The sequence below is a fragment of the Brienomyrus brachyistius genome, chromosome 7 (genome assembly GCF_023856365.1).
Source record: "Brienomyrus brachyistius isolate T26 chromosome 7, BBRACH_0.4, whole genome shotgun sequence".
In the NCBI taxonomy this organism is placed as follows: domain Eukaryota; kingdom Metazoa; phylum Chordata; class Actinopteri; order Osteoglossiformes; family Mormyridae; genus Brienomyrus; species Brienomyrus brachyistius.
In genome coordinates, this window is record NC_064539.1 from 21,822,511 (window position 1) to 21,845,040 (window position 22,530).

Genomic DNA, 22,530 nt, shown 5'->3' on the forward strand with positions numbered 1-22,530 from the left:
TCTCATGAACATGTCATCCATCCATCCATCCATCCATCCATCATCACCAGTGATTACTCTCATGAACATGTCATCCATCCATCCATCCATCCATCATCACCAGTGATTACTCTCATGAACATGTCATCCATCCATCCATCCATCATCACCAGTGATTACTCTCATGAACATGTCATCCATCCATCCATCCATCCATCCATCATCACCAGTGATTACTCTCATGAACATGTCATCCATCCATCCATCCATCCATACATCACCAGTGATTACTCTCATGAAAATTTCATCCATCCATCCATCCATCCATCCATCCATCCATCCATCATCAGTAATACAAAATATTAATGTTAGGACTTGTTTCAGATGAAAGCATTAGCTTATTAAATATAACTATTTCTCTCCATGGTAACTTCAGCGTCAGGACCGTAATGCATTTACATTCTGCTCTGGATTCAGGTCAAATCTGAAAATCAAACTTTGGGTTGAACACTTCTAATGATCTCCCTCCAGAACTTAATTTACATTCTGCAGTAAAATGAAAGGAATCTGCTGTTTGTATTCGCACTTTCTGAAGTTGTAATAAGTGATTTGCATTTTTGGCCATGTTTACATCACGCTAGAGCTCCTTTCATAGGGTTCCAGGAGCTTAGCCCTTTGTCAGCACCTGCAGAGATGATGTTTGAACATCTGCTAGATGACCGTGGATGGTGGCACAGATTGGGCTGGGGGCCGGGTCTGGTCGAGGCTTTTCCGGGAACTGTGACCCCTCCCTCTTGCTTGTTTTTGGATGTCCGATGCAGACATTGAGATGCTGTTCCAGAGACTTCTGTTTTAACACAGTCCAGGAAGCCCCAAGCGACACAGACACAGCTAACATATCTTCTATTTGCATATTAATTTATTTGGCAAATTTGGAAACTGCTCGTGTCCAAAATGGAACAAATCAAACAGCAGTGATGGAAAATAATCTTTCTTTTCACCTTCAGCAAGACATCCTCTGTATCCTGAAGGTGAACACAAGGACACCCCCTTCAGGCCAATTAGAACAGTATGCCCTCCTGGCCACTGGGACGATGCAATTTGAAGACTGGCGGTGAGGCAGGTGGGAACAGTCAGCTGAGAAACACTAAAGGTTGCCATAAAGTTGTGTTTTAGTTATTAATCTGGGGACCTGTGCGTATTAAGAGGGCTTCTTATTCACTGCAACAGCCGGCAGTGCTTGTTTGAGCAAAGGCAGGGTATCACACACACTTTCGCCGAGTTAAAGCTGTATTCTAAAATACTTTGGGTAAGAGCGCATACAAACCAAATACATCTTTTTATTTGCTACTATGTTTACTTTTTCTTTTTTCATATTTCCATGGTTTTAATATTCACTTAGGACATTTCAAACAGATGGCATCTGAATGGCAGCTCCAAGTTAACAAGTATTGCCACCTACTGGTACCATAGTGTAGGTGCACTCTTAATACAATGCGTAATCGCGGTCCTTAAGAAACGGGTGTTTTACCCGGGCTGAAAATTGTGTACGCTTACATTATATCCCTCTATATTCCAGAAACAGACTTCTGCTAGGGAAAAGCCCTATATAAAACATCAAACAGCCATCTTGTTCAATATTTACTGCCCAACAACAAGATCCAACATTACCTTGATAATAATCTATTCATTATGAACATTAACTAATGTTAAGCATGTCCCCAGTGGAGGTAACGACGGGCATGTGGACAGCGGAACAGCAAATTAATTTAAATAGGTAGCTAATTTAATAAGTGAAACGTGTTCACCCTTATTGCTCAGACTTTCCGTCCTAATGAGCACCATCTCAGACAAGAAAACAAATTATAGTGTCTAGAATAAATCTTACATGGCCATACTTATGCCTGGCCTTGGAAACCCGTAGGGAGCAAAATAATGACGTTTGGGGCTGCCTGTTTTGTTTGTTTCCGCCGTATCCTTGCTACTAAGTGCGCCATAATGACCGTCTACATCATAAATTTTATTCACGCGCAAATACGAACCGCGTTGTATTTATATGCAATACTGTACCTTAGATGGGGGAGTATGAAAGACACTGCGTGGGGGCGCAGAAACACAAAATAAAGTGTTAGTCCAACTCGAAAAGATGCACGCTTCCCCCCCCCCTTTCTCCACAGCCAATTCCGTGACGATGCCCAGATGGCAATAAACGCCCCCCGCACAGGGCGGCCGGCGTCCAATCCCGGTCCGCTCCGTCGGATAAAAAGGCGCACCGGCGCTTCACTCCAAACTGGAGAGTGAAGCCACGAAGAATCGTGCAAAATTCAGACTGGAAGGAGGAAAACTTTAAATTGACAGTAACAGCAAAAAAAAAAAAAAAAACATGTAAATGCATAGGAAATGGCAAGATGAAGTTTGTCAGTAGTTTTTCAAACACCTCGGCCACGCGCAAACGTGCCTGAAATGGAAATCAGTGGGGTCTGAGGTCTGAGGCTTAATTTCCGAGGATTACACCGAAGATATCGCTGGCTGTAATAATTCCTGCGTCGAAGCCAATCTGACCGACCATGGGATGGATGTCTTGAACGGCAGCGATGCAGCGGCGAGGCTAGACGGGGACGCGTTTGAACTCTTCCCCTTCGCTGCGTACAACTCCACTTTCATGTTCAACAAGACCAATAAGTCTTGGTCGGACCTGTTCAGTTTGCTGGATTTGGACAGAGCCGATTTCATTGCGGACGGTTCCGCGGTTGTAAGAATAATTATTTCTATCATATACTCGGTGGTGTGTGCTTTAGGACTGATCGGGAATATTCTGGTCTTGTACCTGATGAAGTCTAAACAGGTATGGAACAAGTCCTCCATCAATCTGTTCGTGACAAGCCTGGCGGTTACAGACTTCCAGTTCGTGTTGACCCTGCCCTTCTGGGCGGTGGAGAATGCCCTGGACTTCACCTGGCTGTTCGGTAAAGCTATGTGCAAGATCGTCTCCTACGTGACGGCGATGAATATGTACGCTAGCGTCTTCTTCCTCACTGCCATGAGTGTGGCTCGATACTGGTCTGTCGCCTCCGCCCTGAAGAGCAAGAGACGTCGGCCGTGCTACTCCGCCAAGTGGATGAGTCTGCTGGTGTGGGTCTCCGCCGTGATAGCCGCCCTGCCCAACGCCGTGTTCTCCACTACGGCCGTGGTGTCTAGCGAGGAGCTCTGTCTGGTGAAGTTTCCGGACAACAGTGGTGATGCGCAGTTCTGGCTGGGGATCTACCATGCGCAAAAAGTTCTGCTGGGTTTCCTCATCCCGCTGGGGGTTATCTCCGTGTGTTACTTGCTTCTCCTGCGCTTCATAACTAACAAGCACGTAAATACCTCCAGCGCAAAAAGGCGCTCCAAAGTGACCCGATCTGTGACCATAGTCGTCCTCTCGTTTTTCCTCTGCTGGCTGCCGAACCAAGCGCTCACGGCGTGGGGAATCCTGATCAAGCTCAACGTGGTCCATTTCAGCTACGAGTACTACACCACCCAGGCGTACATCTTCCCTGTGACCGTGTGCTTAGCGCACTCCAACAGCTGCCTAAACCCAGTACTCTACTGCTTGATGCGAAGGGAGTTCAGGAAAGCTCTAAAGAAGCTTTTTTGGAAGATCACTTCACCCTCAATTACCAATATGCGGCCTTTTACGGCCACAACAAAGCCAGAACAGGACGATCAAGGAAACGCTGTGGTCCCAGTAAACCCACCGGAGTCCGATGTGATGTTTTACCCGCCTGGTGTGGTGATGTACAACGGGAGGAACGACCTTTTGCCAAACAGCACATGACAGACTGCTGACACGCGTGTCAGCAATGTCCCGTTTCATGTTGGATCTGTTCAGCTTTTTACCTTCTTACTTTACTGGATTATGATTCTGCTCGTCCTGAAGAAGGACGAAGCATCCGTTCCCGATCCAGAAATTCCGCGGAAAAACTCAAATCTTTATGACATGTACATATGTAGATTTCATTTCAGCCCATGTATGTATATAAAATCGGTCACCCACTGGTATCACTGCTGAGATATAATGTGCTGAATTCTGTTAAATTAAAGATGAATTAAACTGTCTTAGAATTAATTTTGTACGAAGAATGTTTAAGTTTTAACCGTGGTATAGTACCAATCCGTGGTACACCCGTAGGCATCGCAATTGAGAGTAAGTGTGCTGAAATATTCCGGAATTTCACTCTCCTTGTGTTTACTTCTAACTTGCGAGGACCCAGCATGCATGGCGCTGCCTGGGATTTAATCGGGTCAGTGTTACATCACATAACCGTCCACAGTTATAAGACATTCGGGAATCAAACAGCGTTTGTAGGAAGTCCGTCATATAAATAAACTTTAGGCTGTATTATTTTATATAAGCCTAGGGGTCATTGGCATTTTTATTAAAATTGTATTTTTACCACCGACATAGACTATTCAAAACAGCCTCAAATAACACATTTTGCCATGTACGTTTAGGTTGCCGGGTTGAAATGTGCTTGAATTACAAACATACGCCAATTGTTACATACAATAATTTACAGATCATTTAACAATATCATTATGAATTCACCCAACATAAATAAATATTTCATTATTTTTGTTAGTTGGGAGGCACTTACTTAGCTTTGTATTTGTAAATACGTTTCCGGTTGATATTAAACTACGAACAATTCCATGTCCACTAATTGTTTGTAATTAAGATCATTGACTATTTTCAGCTGCACATTTTAAATCGGTGCAATGACAGCAGCGTTGGTCGCGGCGGCTAGCACACGAAAATACTTTTATCGATTACTGATGATTTAATAGTTACCAATAATTGTTTGGCGTGTTAATGAAACTGGAACTGGAATTTGTTGGCTAGTTTGGATCGTGAGACGATAAGAAAATCCAGGAACCGGGATCATCCTATAATAACGCGCTCGCCCTTGTGTGCGCGTTAATCAGATAGACGGTAATGTTACACGTGCGTTACATATGTACATTACGCATTTAGTGTAAACAGTTTAAACAGGTAAATTCAACTATTTCGGAAACAATTTTTTATTGGCCATGTATCTTTTATCAATGATTCATTATTCCCATCTGTGTGTCCTCTTGGTGTAAAGTCAGGGCACACGTATCGTCAGCTAATGTTTTTATCCGAAGTGCGCGTTACCTTTCATACAATAAGACGTTTAATGAAATCAACTCAGGTTCACCTTCCTGCTCCGTGGGACTGCATGCTTACAGGGTCCCATCTTTTTCTTTAACCAACATACTCTCCGCTGCCCCATTTAACGTAAAAAGAAATCTGTTTGAATGGCCTACGTTTTAAGGTCGAGCACATTCATTCATAAAATACTGCTGTGCAATTCCTGACAGATGAAATGAGCAAGAAAAACAGGGAAGAGTGAACATCGTGAGCCAGGGAAAGTGAGAGCTATAACTGTCCCCCACCAGCACAAGCCTGCTGACACTCCAGGACCTTGGAGAGCTGATTCCGTGGAGGAGGGGCGTGGAGAAGGAGCTGTCTGCTGGCCCTCCAGACGTCGCTGAGCCCTCCGTGGTCAGACTCACACAGGCTTCAAACGCCATCAGGCTTATTACTTCTGTGGTTTTTAGACAATTGCCTTTGTGCAAATCTGTCACCTTGTTGGCCTTAAAATCAATGCAGCCTCCGTTCACTGTGTAGCTGCAGAGCTCAACACAAAACTGTAGAAGGGGGTCAGTCCACGGTGCCAGGGGTCACGCTTACCGGCTAAGTGGCCGCACTCGTTTAAATGAGGCAGCCCCGGTTTTGGGAATTCTGATTAAGCTCATCGGCCATTTCAGCCTCTCCCCACCCCCCACCCCCGGATGGAGTACAGAATAACGTCTACATCAAATCAAAGGTCTAACTGCCGGTACTAATCCATTAGGGGGGCTGACATTGGCAGAACCGCTCGGTCCGTGTTTGATGGACACAGACATGATTGATGAGTAAGGCTAGGCTGGGCCCTGATGTTTTCTCTGGTCTGAGGTAAACGCACAAGTAAGAACAGCACAGGGCATCAGGTGGCGCTGTGGTTAAGGACTTTACGCTTGTACAGTGGAACGCTTAACCTTAATGCTTCAGATACAGTCCAGGTGTGTAAGAGTAATCACACGTCCGAATGACAGAAACAGAAGAGCAATTTCATATGAAAACGTTTCCTACAAATCAACGTTTCCGACATAGTTAACCCATGTCTAGCAAAGTATTCACAGCACAGCCATGAGGGAGCTGCCTGAGCCTGGTCCCCGACCCCTAGCTTTCCGTAATTGTACATCACTTTGGACGACAGTATCTGCTGATTAAATGAGGCCTCTTATCTTGCACAGCAGCTCTTTCCCTGACCGTCTGAGATAAAAATTCACCGAATAGATTATTGTAGCTTTATTTGACATTCTGGAAGTTAAGCGGCACGTTTTTGAATAATGTTTATTGACACAGTAAATTACCAATTCATTTCACATCTTCTTAAAGCTCCTCTTAGTGGCTGAACAAGCAGCTCTTTGAAATAAATTCTCATCCAGATGGACCATGCATCCTTGGCTTTGCGTTTGTCAAAGTAACCCTCCGTCTGAGGTCTTCTGATGTGACTACAGAGGTGTGAAATTCCTCGAGGGTCGTGGAAAACATGAAAGTTGTGCCAGGCTCCTGAGTCGCTTGGCGGGTTAGCGTTGCACCGCTAACATCAACCCTAACTCGGGGACAGAGATACAGGATGGGGTGTAACAGTTATGGCGCAGCAGTGAACAAAGGAAGCAAGGGGCCTGGCTTTATACTTGTAGGGGATAATGCATGACTGAGGGCAAATGCTCTGAGAATCCCCTTAAAATTGTGGCACAAAAACACATCTGTTATGGCAGATCACAGAAACAGGAACGCAGGGAAATACACGCATGAACTCGAGCTGTTTAAACAGCTCCGGTCTCTCTCCAAAAACTGCAAGGTGTTCTTGTCTCAGACTCTGCTCAGTATTTGAATTGCAGCATGACCTTTTGCAGAGGAAAATAGTGGACAAAAATACTGTAGAAAAAGGGAGCAGCGTGGGATATAGCGGCGGGGGCTGAGGAGGCACTCACAGTGACATTCACATTGGGATGTGAACCCAGAAAAGGAGCCTGTGGGCTTCAGAAAAGCCCAGCTTACCTGCAAAGGGCAGGACGCTCGCACCAGGGCTGGAGCCAGAAGCTCATAGGAGTTCTACATACACAAAAAAAAAAATGTTCTGAGGGCAGAAACAAAAATGATTGGTTCAGATAGATATCCAATCATATTGTAGAGGAGGTGGATCCAAGCACCTGGAGGAGGCGGGAACAAGACATCTGATTGGTTCGCCCTGCCTCTTCCAATTGCTTGGACCTATCTCCTCTACAATCTTATTGGTTATCTGACTGAAACAATAATTTTTCTTAATATAAAATATAATATAATAATAAAACTCCAATGAACGCGCTGGAAAAATCTTATCAAAGAAGCCCCATCAGATGTGTCCAAGAAAACTGTCAGGGAGGGTTCAGCTTGGATTCTGGGGGATGCTAGTCCTGGATCACATGGATCACAGCCACTGTGTTTGCCCACAGCCAGGAAAGTATGCAGGTATCACAGCATACATTATAACAAACAGGCAGAGATGGCAGACTCATTACCCATCACGTCTTCCAGACAGACAAGGCAGAAACTGTATTTCTTAACAGAAATTTATAAACACAATAGAATCTGGATGTTGTTCAAAGCTGACTGGTACTATTTCCAGTAAAATGCTGAAAGCCAGCCTCCCGGTGACCTACTCAACACTGAGGATAGGGAACCAAAATCGTCTTTTCCTTTTATTAGAAAAACGGGGAGTGTTTGAATGGCAGGGGGTCATCCCACATGGCGTATGAAGAGGGCAATAAAGAGGCAGCCAATCAGTGAGACCGTGGATGCAGAGAGCACCACAACGACGACGCTGCCCACGGCATTGACGAGCGCGCCTAGCCCCGCCCCCACTAGGATCTGGGCCAGCTGCACCATGCAGGTGAGGGCGGCGCAGTCTGCACCCATGCCACGTGCTGCCTGGCTTGAGCTTCCATCATTCTGGGGGGACAAAGAGGGGAAACATGTAAGTCAGTATTTTTCATCAGGGCGACAGATATGGGGTAGTATCATCTGAGTAGCACATCTGTGGGTTTTTTACTGGAGAGTGTCTCCTCTCCACCTCCCCCAGCATGTCCCCAGGACTCTAGGCCTCCAGACTGAAACTGGGATCTCACCATGGCTTCTCAAGTTCCAGAAATGAGCAGGATTAATTTGTGATAAAGTAAGATCTTGACCCCTTCCTGTTTCTGAGTCAATGGGGGCGGGAGGAATGTCCTGTCTTCTCCAGGGAGAATCCTGACTGTTCCTCATATTCAAAGTGTCACTTAAATGTAGCTCCCCCTGCTGTCTTAACACTGTTACCCACTTAATAACATTTCCTGCAGTGGACTGACAGCCACCTCTGCACAGTGTGAGAAACTCAAAATGATCCTGGCTTCCAAGCAAAGAGGGCATGTGTCTCATTCAAACCCGGGCCCCAGCTCTTGGCCTGCCCTCCCTAGTGTGGTTCAGTGGAACCCGGGACTCTCAGTGGTCCTCTATGAGCATGCAGGTAGGTGCCTGAAGGGCATTTCTGAAGATCACTGAACCGTACTGAACAGAGAAATACAGAAATGAAGATGAGCAAAGCCAACATTACCAGCATACAGACCACAGCTGAGGCCCTAATTAAGGCCGTCAGATACAGATTACAGAGAAAACACATGTTTAAAGCACCAAGACACCTCGTTGTCCATTAATTGCACTTGTGGACAAAATACAAACTCTAAGGAAACAGCGGAAAACACCCGCTGGCGTGCAAATGAACACAAACAGACAAACAGGTCTGTATAATCACACCTGTCATTACTCTACCCTGTCTCCTTTTCCAAAAGCATCAAAGGATTCTCAAGCAATTGCAGATCTGCAGACTGGAATTATATAAAATTGCGAAAGCTTATTTATTCATGAAATGCACACGCTTCACGGTTTTCATGGGAAACACGCAGATGGGGAGGTGTAGGGGGAAGCCGGCTGGGACCGTCTGACCTGCGCCTTCTCCTCGCGGTGGTACTCGGAGATCAGGTGGAAAGGCACAGTGTACAGCGTGCTGGACATGATCCCGAAGACGGTGCAGAGAGCCAGTGTGGTGCCCAGGCTGGGGAACAGGCCGATGAGCCCCGTGCCCAGGCCGAACATGAAGTAGCCCATGAAGTACAGACCCTTCAGGCCGATATAGGGCAAGAGGAAGCGCTGCACATCTGTGGAGAAAAGAGCGCAAGTCAAAGTGGCGTGGGACCATTAGCCACGCCCACTTCTGCTCCCTTGCACCCTGGTTCGAAAAACTTGGCACAAGCTGGTACAAAGAAGAAGCTTTGAGCATAGCAGAGGACGTACAGCACATATGACATGTGTAGTGCTGAAAAACTGTCCAATTCACCACTCAACTAAATGGTGCTTTTCCACCGCACCAGGTACCATACTTTCGGTACTTCAAGAAGGTACAAAAAGTACGGTACTTAAAGGTGATCGCGCCGAATGACATCACAAGGTGAGGCGGGGTATTATGTACTAAATTCAAAAAATGGCTGTCGTATATTATAGAGCTGGATGATTTGCAATATTAATACCAACATTGCATGTTCTGCACATCCAATTCTGACATCACTGGTCAGCTAGATTAAGATCAGTTCAATTTGGTACAATTTTTATAGCACAGTCTCACTAAAACATTTTTACTCTGTCGTAGGAAAAAAGAAACCCTAGTAAATTTAGTAATTTTAATTATTATTTATTTTCAAGATTAACTGGTATATTATCTATTTTCAAGATTATCTAGTTTAAAGTTTACCTAAACTGTGCTGCATGCGTTCTCCGAGACAATCATAATCATTTTCATCCTTGCTGTTTAAATCACTCCTATAGACGAGTTTGTGAGAAATTTATTTTGACCTCCTTTTTTGTTTCTTAAATACCCCAATATTTATTACAATGAAACCACACTGTAATATTTGAAAATTTTCCAATACTGTGCTGTCAGAGAATATTATACAAAATACTTGTTATGTTATCCTGATCTTGTTGTATCTGTTCTTCTGACCAGATCGCAATTAAAACCGGAGTCACATCATTTGTCCACACATCCATTACTGTTAATTTTATTATTCTTTACATCTGTGGTGTAATAGGTCAACCGGAATACTAACAAGCTGAAAGGAGCCATATCGCCACCTATTGTAGAGGAGTCGGACATACTTTGGTCAATAAATCGATTCTCCTCCCATGCATGTACAAGGACAGTAGTCCAATTAAATGCCATAGTCGAGCTGTAACCAAAGCTTGACTTAGGTCTGCATGTAAACGTACTGACTGAAAGCCGGCCTCCCGGTGACCTACTCAACACTGAGGACAGGGAACCAAAATCATCTTTTCCTTTTATTAGAAAAACAGGGAGTAGTAGAAGAGTCCGGCTGCTAGACTGACCTACCTGCAATGTAGACCTGTCACCCACTGAAAACATTCGGCGTATCATGAAATAAAAATATGACAAAGGAGACCCTGAATAGTTGAGTAGCTGAAATCCTATATCAGGCAAGAATGGGACAACATTTCACTTTAAAAACTCCAGCAACTGGTCTCCTCAGCTCCCAAACGTTTACAGAGTGTTGTTAAAAGAAGAGGTGATGCAACACAGCGGTAAACATGTCCTAAGTTTTTTTTTTTTATTATTATTATGTTGCTGGCATCAAACCACTGGGAATATAAAATAATGTGTAGATCACCAAAGAGACAAACAAGTAGATCACTGAAGACACAGACATGAGTAGATCACCATGGATACTGACACAAGTTAGGTCACAGAGGACACAGACATGAGTAGATCCCCAAGGACACAGTCAGGAGTAGGTCACAGAGGACACAGACATGAGTAGATCCCCAAGGACACAGTCAGGAGTAGGTCACAGAGGACACAGACATGAGTAGATCCCCAAGGACGCAGTCAGGAGTAGGTCACAGAGGACACAGACATGAGTAGATCCCCAAGGACGCAGTCAGGAGTAGGTCACAGAGGACACAGACATGAGTAGATCCCCAAGGACGCAGTCAAGAGTAGGTCACAGAGGACACAGACATGAGTAGATCCCCAAGGACACAGTCAGGAGTAGGTCACAGAGGACACAGACATGGGTAGATCCCCAAGGACGCAGTCAGGAGTAGGTCACAGAGGACACAGACATGAGTAGATCCCCAAGGACGCAGTCAGGAGTAGGTCACAGAGGACACAGACATGAGTAGATCCCCAAGGACACAGTCAGGAGTAGGTCACAGAGGATACCTACATGAGTAGAGCGCAGAGGAGGCGGCGTTGATGCAGAGACCCCAGCAGCCCACCTCCACACCACGCTCGTAGGTCAGGTAGGCCGTGGAGTTGTGCTCAGCGTAGGGGTTCCCCCTGTAAACAATCTGAGCGAAAGTGGAGGTTCCGCACTGTCAGAGAGTCGTCACATTGGGTAAATGGCTGGAGGGTTCAGGCGATGGAGCTTTGGCTCTATTCCCACAAAGCTCCGACCGACTGCAGACGGACAGATTTAGCAGTTCTGCGGCATGTTAAGCACAAACCCAAATGCTTACAGTTTAGATGTCTGCCCCCGATTCACCACAAGCTGCCTTAGCTTTTAGGAAGAGTACTTCTCAGCCTGACCTCATTTTCAGCACTTAATCACGGCGACACATTTCCCACTCCATCGGTGTGAAATAAATCTGAGGTCTTAATTAAAGCTCAGACCGGGAAAATGACACTGACAGCCCAGTCCGTCACTCATCTGGAGTGTCACAGTCACCATGTCCCCTAAGCCGTTCGTCACATTAGCCAGGGTATGCAGGTCACGGCGCGGACAGGATCACAAACAAAATTACATTTAAATGCTAAAGTCATTCAACGATGTGAGCAGTTGATGAATCTCTGATGAATTGTCTTTTTCAGCAGAAGGTTAGATGACTTTAATGAGATGACACCCCTCCCTTATCTCACTGTCATTCACAGTGTTTCCCAGTTTGATCTCTGGCTTCTCCAGCTCCCTTCCAAAGCGCAGAGAGAAAACCATCAGCCAAACCAATGATGGTGCAGCACGCATCTAACCGTACCGCGCCTGTCCCAACCGCGTCGTGCTCCAGTCCCACGCCACCCTGTCCCACATGCAAGCACGCGGTCACCTGTCCCATGAAGTCCGTGAAGAAAAGCATGTTGCAGAGGAACGCGGTCCAGCCCAGCAGGTGACAGATGCACAGGCAGCGGTAATGACTGGGCATGGTGACCATCGCCAGCAGCACCGACTTCAAGGACATTCGCTTCTGGGCCTGCAATGGACAGGCACATGCAGACAGAGGCAGGACACAGAGAAGCAGCTCAGACAGGCAGCGCAGCTGGAGCAGATCCCTAGGTCCCCTCCCGACTAGCGAATATCAGCTGTGCCCTGCATGGGGAGACTGCATGTAGAGCTGAATTTCTGAAGTTTCCCTAACCCTAAGTTGAAAATAAAGTATTCTCTTCATATAAGAAGCAAGTATCCGGCTGAAATTTCTGCAACAATTGTGATCCCTGTAGCTGCTAGGGGCCAAATATTAGAAAGATAACTCTTCAGTAAAAGAGTCAGTGGTCTGCAGAGACAACCATAAGACAAAACAAGAATTCCAATTTATTGCAATCCTTTGCAATCTTATTGCAAAATGTATTTTTAAAGGTGAAAATAATTTAGGCAGCTCTCCATCACTCCCCCAGGACCTCCATACCGTTCCTCAAGGCAAACGGACAGTATCACTCATGTCGAAGTGTCTCCCTCCCTCCCTTTGTATGGATCTGGTCTGTTCAAATAAGCATCAGCCCCCTCCCTTCGCCAGCTACTGACCGCCCTACACTCCCACTCTATAACTTGTCACGACGCAGCGCAGACACACAGCGCAGAAATCAGATAATAGCCTTGTTATCTGTACAACAGTGGCCTGAATCACAGCAGAACAGGTAAAATTCACACACAGCTCCGCCTGGGCTGCAAATCCACTAGCTTAATAAACCCAGGAAAATGTCAAATGATCCCAGTGCACATCTATTGGATGCAAGCCTGGACTGGAAAATTACCTGCGAATGTAAGAAACACAGGGAAAAGTTCAGAAATATGAGAAGTGACACCTGGGTTCTGGTGGCCCACGTGACCCATGCCAGCCTGCTGTGCTCAGTGCTGCTTCTGGGCTCATCCCAATTTTCCTGGCTGATTTTTTCAGAAACAGAAGTGCCGTACAGTACAGACATTTCAAAATGAAACAGCTCTCTGGAGATTATAAACAGCTTATCGTCAAAATGCTGCTGTCTGAAACCCTGACTGGAGCATGACCCTTAAAGGCCTCCCACTGTCAGCGCTGCCCCAAACACCAAGAGAGCCCAGCGGGGAGGGGGGCAGTTAGGGTCCGACAGTGATGAAGGGGAGGCAAAAGCAGAGAAAGCTGCCCATCCTGTGACAGAAAATGCTGCAGTAAAGTCGCCGTCTGATGACTGTGTGTGCAGACAACTCAAACACTGCAGTAAGGTCGCCGTCTGATGGGTCTGTGCGCAGTCGACTCAAACACTGCAGTAAAGTCGCCGTCTGATGGGTGTGTGCGCAGTCGACTCAAACACTGCAGTAAAGTCGCCGTCTGATGGGTGTGTGCGCAGACAACTCAAGCGCTGCAGTAAAGTCGCTGTCTGATGGGTGTGTGCGCAGACAACTCAAGCGCTGCAGTAAAGTCGCTGTCTGATGGGTGTGTGCGCAGACAACTCAAGCGCTGCAGTAAAGTCGCTGTCTGATGGGTGTGTGCGCAGTCGACTCAAACACTGCAGTAAAGTCGCCGTCTGATGGGTGTGTGCGCAGACAACTCAAGCGCTGCAGTAAAGTCGCTGTCTGATGGGTGTGTGCGCAGTCGACTCAAACACTGCAGTAAAGTCGCTGTCTGATGGGTGTGTGCGCAGTCAACTCAAACACTGCAGTAAAGTCGCTGTCTGATGGGTGTGTGGGCAGTCGACTCAAACACTTAGGTAACCTCTCTGAAAATAACGGAACCATTTCCCCACCTCTGCATGTACAGAACTGTAGCAGCCAAAGAAAAAGGTGTTTAAATGATCTTCATGTAGGTGTGAAACTATGATATTATGCCTGTCAAAGTGTGTCAGCTTAGCCATTCATTTTTTCTCCTAAAGTCACCACAAGATGTGCCGGAACACAACCGTGTGTTTATTGACTTGAACAGTAGCCCACCTTGTACGGCTAATCAATACCTCATTGAGTTATTTGACTAATAAAGTTAATTAATTAAGAGAGCTGGTGGTGGAATGGCTAGGGTGCACCTGAGGCAGGGGTGGATATTGAGTATTGTATTTGAAAACCATGCTTGAGTAAAAGTAAAGATACCTTACTAGGAAAGTTATTTGGATAATAGTTAAGTCACCCACTGAAATAACACCTGCCTGTTATTACCTGTGTTTTACCTGTGTTTTACCTGTGTTTTATTATGGCACTGCAGACAAAATTAGGCTGGCAATGCAAAATGTAATGACCATTGTCAATGGAAATATATCACACAGCAAAAAGTACAGAAACTCTTGAGAATAGTAGCTAAGTGGTAAGTGAAAGCTGCTAATATCGACAATACTCAGTCCAAGTACAAAGTTGCCAAAATAATACTTAAGTTCAGCAATGAAGTGCAGTTACTCAAGTACACCACTGCCCAGAGGAGAGTTTAAGGAGCTGAAGCAGTGCTCCTCTATCCATCCAACAAGAATAATTGTTGTATTACTCTTAAAACTGTGTTTGTTCTAATGATTAATTGTGTTTTCTTTCTGAGCAAATACGCACTTATTGGCAAGATAAACAGCATTAATCATTCACTGACCACCTATGAATTCATAAGAGTACATAAATAAATAAGAATCGATGAGCAAAGGACTGGCATTAGTGTGTGAGAATAAACTGAGAGTTTTGGAAAAGCACAGACGTAACCTGGACACCGGCGACGTGACCCTCGTCAGAAGCAACAAAGCGCAGGAAGACGACGGACTGATATTTCAGATTAACAGATATCGTCCGGAACCTGTTACTGAGTGGAGCCACAGCACAGTCATACGCTGTCCTGACTATTCTAATCATCCACTTGCCAGCCGGTGCCCAAGACAATAGGAAGTATCCACAATTAATGCCAGGAGACTATAATGAGAATCTCAGGAAGTATGGATGGTAAGCAGCCCTGCCTTTGTTGAGCTGAAAGGTGTCGCCCACCCTCCCCAGACTGTGGACGGACATGGTGGAGTGGCAGATTAACAGCCGAAGCCAAAGCAGTTTATATATTTATGGTATATTTACATAATAGGGAATTAATGCTGCCCCGTGGCACTCTGGGTAATCTCCAGTAATGCAGGTCCTATTCCAGACAGCTGAATGGAAGAGCACGATTACGTCACCTTTAATAGGACACACAGCCTGGCCAAAAAAAGTCACCATTAGAATTTTTCGTTGGATCACCTTTAGCTTTGATTATGGCAGACATCTGTCATGCCGCTGTTTCCACAGGCTTATGAAACATCTCACCCTATATTTTCATCCTGATTTGCATTAATTTCTCATCAAGATCCTGCATTGACAAGTGAGTTGAACCTCCATAGAACCTCCTTCAGCACATCCCAAAGACCTTCAATGAGGTTAAGGTCACAACTCTGTGGTGACCAAGTCAGGCGTGAAAATGATTCCTCATGCCCCCTGAACCTCTCTTTGACAATTCGAACCCAATGAATCTTGGCGTCCTTGCCCTGGAATATGTCCATGTCAACAGAGAAGAAAACAACCCATTCATGATGGATGGGGGTGTAACCTGGCCAGTAGATTCAGGTACTCAGCTGACTTCACTTTATTCCTGCATAACATTGCTGAGCTGTAATAATGATCCAGTCATTGGCTCTTAAGTATCTGCTGATATAAATTCAAATGGCGACCCTTTTTTTTGGCTAGGCAGTGTATGATTCACATTATTTCGTTCATTCAGGCAATGTCAGCACCTCTCACCCTCACAGTGAGATCCCAGCCACATCTCTATCAGGCGGCTAAAGGCGTTTAATTTTGCCTTGATCTCAGCTGATGAGAGAAACTCCTTTTCAGACCGGAAGCAGCTGCTAATTCATTAATAGTAAATAATATAGAAACTTTTGTGTGCTATCCGGGTTTTGACACGTTATCTCTACGGGGTTACGGCTTTTGCCATTTAACAATAAATCTACAAAGAAAGATAAGCACATGGACCCAAACCCCATAATCTCTCTCTCTCTCTCTCTCTTTCTTTTATAAATACCATCATTGTTAATCTGGTGCCTTGCAGACTAGTCTGTCAGACAGATGAACAATAATTCCAGCAACACGTCATGGATTATTTAACAGGTCTTGCTATGAGCCCACAGGTGAAATATTCATTTTTCAAGCATATGCGATAAGAATCACTGCGTCTTGAAACCCAAGCTGCTGGACATGACTCTTAATGGGCTCTTACTGCATTGAGAGACCCTGACCTGAGCACATCCACCTTGCGTGAGGGATTCACGTGCGGCAGCAACCGCATTAGTTTGCGCCTCTTATCTCCCACTGATCCTGAATGCTCAGGAAGCGTCTGGTATCACTAACCTTCTTGCTGGGCTGCTTAACGGTGGGGGTGATGCAGTTAGACTCTTTCAAGGCCGAGAAGGACCGTGACCGGACCTCGTGGGAACAGGAAGCCTCCGTCGGCATGGTTCCATAGCCCGGTGCGTCGGCATTGCAACCGGGCAGGAGTGCGCCGGCTTCGGTATCGTGGTCCGAGTCACTGTCACCGCTCAGCGGTGTCTCCGGGATGCTAAAGAGATGCACGACCAGAAGGACGCTCATGGACAGCACCGCAAAGAAGTAGATGACCTGGTACTCGGAGCCCAGCAGCGCGCCCAGCGCCGAGTGCCCCCAGTCCATGGCACCGATCAGGTAGCCACTGGCTCCGCCCAGACCTGAGGAAGCAGCGCACGAGTCAGACAAACGTGGGTCAGGAAGTGCAGGCCAGGCTGAGTGAGTGTGAGCCGGCAGGATCTAGTCTGAGCCGGCATGATCCAGCAGAAACCGGTGTGAGCCAGTACGAATCGGTGTGAGCTTGGAAGGCCAAGGCGAGACCGTGTCCCTTCCATCAGATACTCCGTACAGCAGTTTTCTAAGTGTTTCAACTGATGAAAGAGCATAATTAGAAACAGCCGGACTTGCTTTGCATTTCAGACAGACACATTAAATACGGATACAGCAGTAATTTCACGCAAACAAGATCTGCACATCTTTGTCAGCATGACCACAGGCACCGGGGTACTTTGCAAATATTTCATGTGGAATTAAATGTAAGACTTGGATGCAGTTGCTCAGCCAAGGAAACCCATTCTATGAAGTTCTCTATGCACTGATCTTGAGCTAATCTGAAGGCCACACGAATTTAGAGGTCTGTAGCTAGACAGTTGGTGACGTCTGCACACTGTGCGTCTCGGCACATGTTGCACCCGCTCTGTGATTTTACGTGGCTTGCCACTTTTATTTTTTATATATTTTTTTTATTTCGGGTCATGTCGGGTCCTCGTTCGGGGCATGTCGGGTCCTCGCTGTGGGCTGCCTCATGTACTGTATGAGGCCTGTTATAAAATCTCACAGTTTTATGTGAAACTGTTTAGTCCTGGATTACATTCTGTCAGAAACATCAGGTTTGCTTTGTAGCAGTTACTAATGTTAGACAGAGCAAAAGAAAGACAAATGAGTGTCCTTAAGCGAAGAGACAGAATGTAAGAGCAAGCGCCAAAATCCAGCAGCTGCCAGGGAGCTTAACAATCAGACGGTCTGAGAATCAATTCATTCCCGGACCATCTTTGACATTGCAATCTGCACTGCCAGGAAGCCGCCTCGAAGAGCGGACTGCTTTCTGTCTCACTTAACAGAAAAAGCAGGGCAGCGTTTGAACTTTCAACCCGAGTTTTATTAAAAGGATGATGAGTTAACTTCCAGCAGACTGTAAGATATCAGACAGGAGTTGAGCTCCAGTCACATTCCCCTGGCTCACGGGAGTTTTACTTACACAAAAAATGTTCTGAGAGAAGAACAAAAATGGTTGGAGAGATAACCAATCACATTGTAGAGGAGGTGGGACCAACCAATCAGAGATCTTGATCCTGCGTCTTCTAGTTGCTTGGACCTAAATCCTCTATAATCTGATTGGTTATCTCTCTGATCATTTCTCCTTCTTCCCTCATAACATTTTTGTGTAAGTAAAACTCTCATGACCATCTTACTGCCTCCACAAGGCAGGGGAGCCAGAGAACTCAGCTCTTTTTGCTGAGAAACCCGACAGTCCTCCTGATTTATCTCCTATGGAGAAGGTGCTAGTTTGGCTCCCGTTGCCCTCAAAGGTTCTCAGCAGCTCCCTGTTCCCATCACAAATGCACTCAGCCATAGATAGCAAGCACCAGCAATCAAACCCAGCACGACCTGTGTGAGCCTCTCTAGCAGAGAAGGGGGCACTGAAAGCGTAGCTCTGGGGGATATTGAAGGTGTTACCTGTCAGGAGGGCATGGTAGTGAAGGCCCCTCTCCTTGTCCTGGTAGGAGCACACGTCAAACAGGTACGCTTTCACAGGCCCGTCGATGAAGTCCGCCGAGAAGTCAAAGACCACCACGCCCGCCATCACCACCAAGATGGCCCAGATTCTCTTCACGTTCCTGTCCGTTACCATGGCTGCAGGAAGGACACAAGGACCATGAGGCTTATCAAAACCACGATCGCACAGTCTGAAAGAGCTGAATCAGCAACGTGTAATTCAGGGGGCTAAGCCGCTGTGCCTGTGATCGGAATGTTGCTGGTTCGAGTCCTAATCACATCTGTGGGCCCTTGAGCAAGGCCCCTTAACCCTCAGCTCCATGGGCGCTGATGCAGGTGGCTGCCCTTCGCTGCCAAGCTTGCTCTCTCCTACATGGGGATCAATAAAGTGGCATGATTATTAAAACAGCTCAGGGGAATGAAGCTGGTGGTGGTTCCGGGAGACGAATGAAATGGTCACATTTTCCTACTTGTCAAAAAAAACAAGCCTGGTTTTGCTCTACTCTCTCAAAGCAGGTTCAAATGATACCAGCTGATACCAGTCACCTGCAGCCCGGACTCCTGCAGTACAAAATGATGGCTGCCCACAAAAGGCATAACTGCAACATCTGCTTCCCCCCACCCCAGGCAGAGACGTGGGGCAGAAACACAGCAATCTTATGGCAAATATGTTTTATATCATTATAAACCTAAAATTAATGACATCAAAAGTGTCAGGGAAGTTTGCAAACCCTACAGATTATTAACAAGGTAATAAAACTTGGTAATAAGACTCGTCTCGAATTGAAAATCTCACGCCGGCCAGCTGAGCTAAGTCGGCAGCCCTGCCCACAGAGCGGCTGCAGGGAAGAAGGTCCTGAACATCATTTCCCGGCCCGTCACACACATGCTCCCTACTTCTCTGTCTGATCACAGAGAACTCAACAATAGCAACAGTCCTGACCTTCACTTCAGAGTGAGGCGAATCCACGGAACTGGGAAAGGGGAGTAATTGGGTTTGAACTTGGGAATTGTGGGGTGGCTTTGAATGGAGCGCGTATGTTCAGGAAAAATTCCCCTCATGAAAATCAATGTATTTCCCAGGCAGTACAATTTCCTTTAATCTTGAATTATTATCTTCCTCCAAACAAACATCCCCACAACAGTAACCTTGTTCATGTCCGCAGAGCAGGAATCCCAAACCCCCCCCCCCCTCCCCAGGGGGTAAACACTGTATAATAATTCCCCCTGACTGCTCCAATAGAGCCAGCGGGGGCGAGACAAACCCAGAACTTGTGGCACATTTAGTTTTCACTCTCAAGTAGCTGATGCAGCCTCCCAGTGTGGCAAACTGCTAAAAATGGGAGGAAACCAGCTGTGCCTCGGGCCTGCCTCCCCTCCCCCTGCATGACCCACAGCCCCTTTAGAGAGGCTTGCCTGTGAAGGCCTCTGCTTCTGGAAGCAGCTCGTTCAGGAGCCAGCAGGAAGCCTGCGATCACAAGTGAGGCCCACATGCCGCCCAGTGTGATTCACCGCCGCCCGGCGGCGCGGAGGCGTGCGGCAGCTTCGCAGCGGGGCGGCTGGGAAATTAATGCTGTGGATCATCAAGCAACATGCTGCATAGCATGCAGGACAACACTGGTAATCCAGGAACACAGCATGTAGGACACACAACACACTGCTAATCCAGGGACACTGCACGTAAGACACGCAACACACTGCTAATCCAGGGACACTGCACGTAGGAAACACAACGCACCACTAATCCAGGGACACTGCAAGTAGGACACGCAACACACTGATAATCCAGGAACACAGCAGGACGCATGACAGATCACTAATCCAGAGACACGGCATGTAGGACTCACTGCTAATCCAATGTCCCACAAACACAGCACAAAGGGCATGGTGACGTTAATCTGGAGACACGGCATGCAGGACACAAAGTGCTGAACCACCCCACACACTGACATAAATGACACTTGACCTCTTTCCATGAAAAACATAATAGAAATTCTGACCCGCGCCACACACACACACTTTAATGTAGCACATGGTAAACCCCCGCGCCCCCCCCCCCCCCTGCGTGCTTACCGGAAACAATGGCGTCCCCGTTGAGGAAGAGCGTGAGCCCCACCAGCATCATAATGCCCAGGCCCAGGATGTAGGGCCGCCGGCGCCCCCACGGTGAGCGGCAGCGGTCGCTGAAGGAGCCAGCCAGCGGCTGCAGCACAAAGCCCAGCGCAGGGCTGATGAGCCACACTAGACTGTAGAGGCCACGTGGGAGTCCCACGCTCAGCAGCACCGGCGTGACGAAGGCCGCCTCTACCGCGTAGCACAGCTCGCGGCCAAACATCACCGCCGCATGCATCAGCAGGCGCCATCGGGGGTGCCGGACCGGCTCAGCCTCGGCGAACGGGGGTGGCTCCGGTCCGTCCGCCGGTTCTTGGGGGGGGTCCAGCTGGCTCTGTGGCAGCAGGGTCATAGCAGGAGGTGTGGAACAGGGAGGCAGGCGCTCGGTGGGTCCGTGGACGGCAGACTGGGGGACGGAGAGCAGCGTCCCGTCCTGGGGGCGGGGTTGTAGGCTGCCAAACCCGTGCTTTTATCCTGGCTCGCTCCAGGGGTAATGAAGCCACACCCAGCCGAACCCTAAAGCCCAAGACAAAGACCTCCTTTAGTCCCTCTGCTAAAACCCGAAGACCGAAGAGCACTCTATTGCAGGGGAAGCCTCTTCAAGCCATAAGAACTCTGAGAAAGGGTGTTACTAACAGCCAGATCAGGCAGCCTGCATAGCCACCCCCCCCCCCCTCTGCTACTGCCTCAGGTCATGTGAGCAGCCTCCATGGGAGCAGAATGGGGCACCAGGTCACCTAGCACATGATTCCACACTGGATTGGGCTGTAATCTGGAGGTTGTGTGTGTGTGTGTGTGTAAATGGACCACACTGCTCCAAGATTTAGCATCCAAGCATTCACATTAATCACAAAAACAAGAGCTAAAAAATAAGCTATAAAGACACATCTTCCATTTTTCATTCACTGTTGCCTTCCGGGACCATGTGACGTCATGTGACACCTCCATGCATGGTCATGTGATCCCTCATACGGCGAGTCTGCAAGCGAAGGGGCCCAGCGGATTAAAAGGGTACATTCCTATTGTCTAGAAGGCAGCCAGGGGTCTGTACAGCGTGACACCACAGCACGGGGATAAAGGCAGTAAGCTGAAGGGGGCGCTCACGGGAAAATATCTAAAGAATAATTTTGTACAATGAGCTTGACGCTCTGCAGGTTTGGAGTCTGCTGTCTTCTCCTGAGGCTCTTAGACCACTTCTGCATGATGACCTAACACACAGTGAGCGTCGCACTGGGCTCCGAATCAAGCACCAAGACGCAATGATGACATCGGTTTGCTGTTTATTGAATCACTATTAAAAATTGATTGTTCGCAGAACATTAGTAGTGGTAGATGAGGTCTCTCTCTGGGGCTGAACATCGGTGCAACTAACCCTGATGCTGACCTCTCAGTTCAGTCATTAAAGCCGTTTGCAGACTGGATCCCCCTGCCTGACTGCCGGCATTTCGCCACTTTTTAGCCAGAGAGCCTCCACTAGGTAGCATTAGTATGCTAATGCCGGCACACACATTTTTTAAAATAATTTTTATCTTTTTTAACACTTACAGTAAAAATATTTTACATTTAAAAATTTTTTTCAGAAGTTCTGGATATCATCCCACCATTCCCACGTTGGGAGCTCCTGTCCTAGACCGTGATTAAAGCTCCACCGGGGCTGTGAGCTTCTCCGCCGTCTGTTGCTGGGTTTTTGTGCTG

The 22,530-nt window shown here is 47.1% G+C and overlaps 2 protein-coding genes across 3 annotated transcripts; one reads left to right on the forward strand and one right to left on the reverse strand.

Moving 5' to 3' along the window:
- The first annotated feature begins 2,226 nt into the window (after positions 1 to 2,226).
- rxfp3 (relaxin family peptide receptor 3) lies at positions 2,227 to 4,087 on the forward strand. The gene has a single exon (XM_049020059.1). The coding sequence runs from the start codon at positions 2,552 to 2,554 to the stop codon at positions 3,794 to 3,796; it is 1,245 nt and encodes a 414-aa protein (XP_048876016.1). The 5' UTR covers positions 2,227 to 2,551; the 3' UTR covers positions 3,797 to 4,087.
- Positions 4,088 to 7,460: 3,373 nt separating this feature from the next.
- On the reverse strand, positions 7,461 to 21,430 carry slc45a2 (solute carrier family 45 member 2). 2 transcript variants are annotated; one of them, XM_049021525.1, is made up of 7 exons: positions 20,797 to 21,430; positions 18,685 to 18,861; positions 16,756 to 17,108; positions 12,278 to 12,421; positions 11,404 to 11,527; positions 9,113 to 9,324; positions 7,461 to 8,083 (listed from the first exon to the last, which is right to left on the reverse strand). In XM_049021525.1, the coding sequence occupies exons 1-7, from the start codon at positions 21,185 to 21,187 to the stop codon at positions 7,871 to 7,873; spliced, it is 1,614 nt and encodes a 537-aa protein (XP_048877482.1). In that variant the 5' UTR covers positions 21,188 to 21,430; the 3' UTR covers positions 7,461 to 7,870. The 2 variants fall into 2 exon arrangements, with proteins under 2 accessions (XP_048877482.1, XP_048877483.1); XM_049021526.1 differs by lacking the exon at positions 12,278 to 12,421.
- Between the last annotated feature and the right edge of the window lie 1,100 nt (positions 21,431 to 22,530).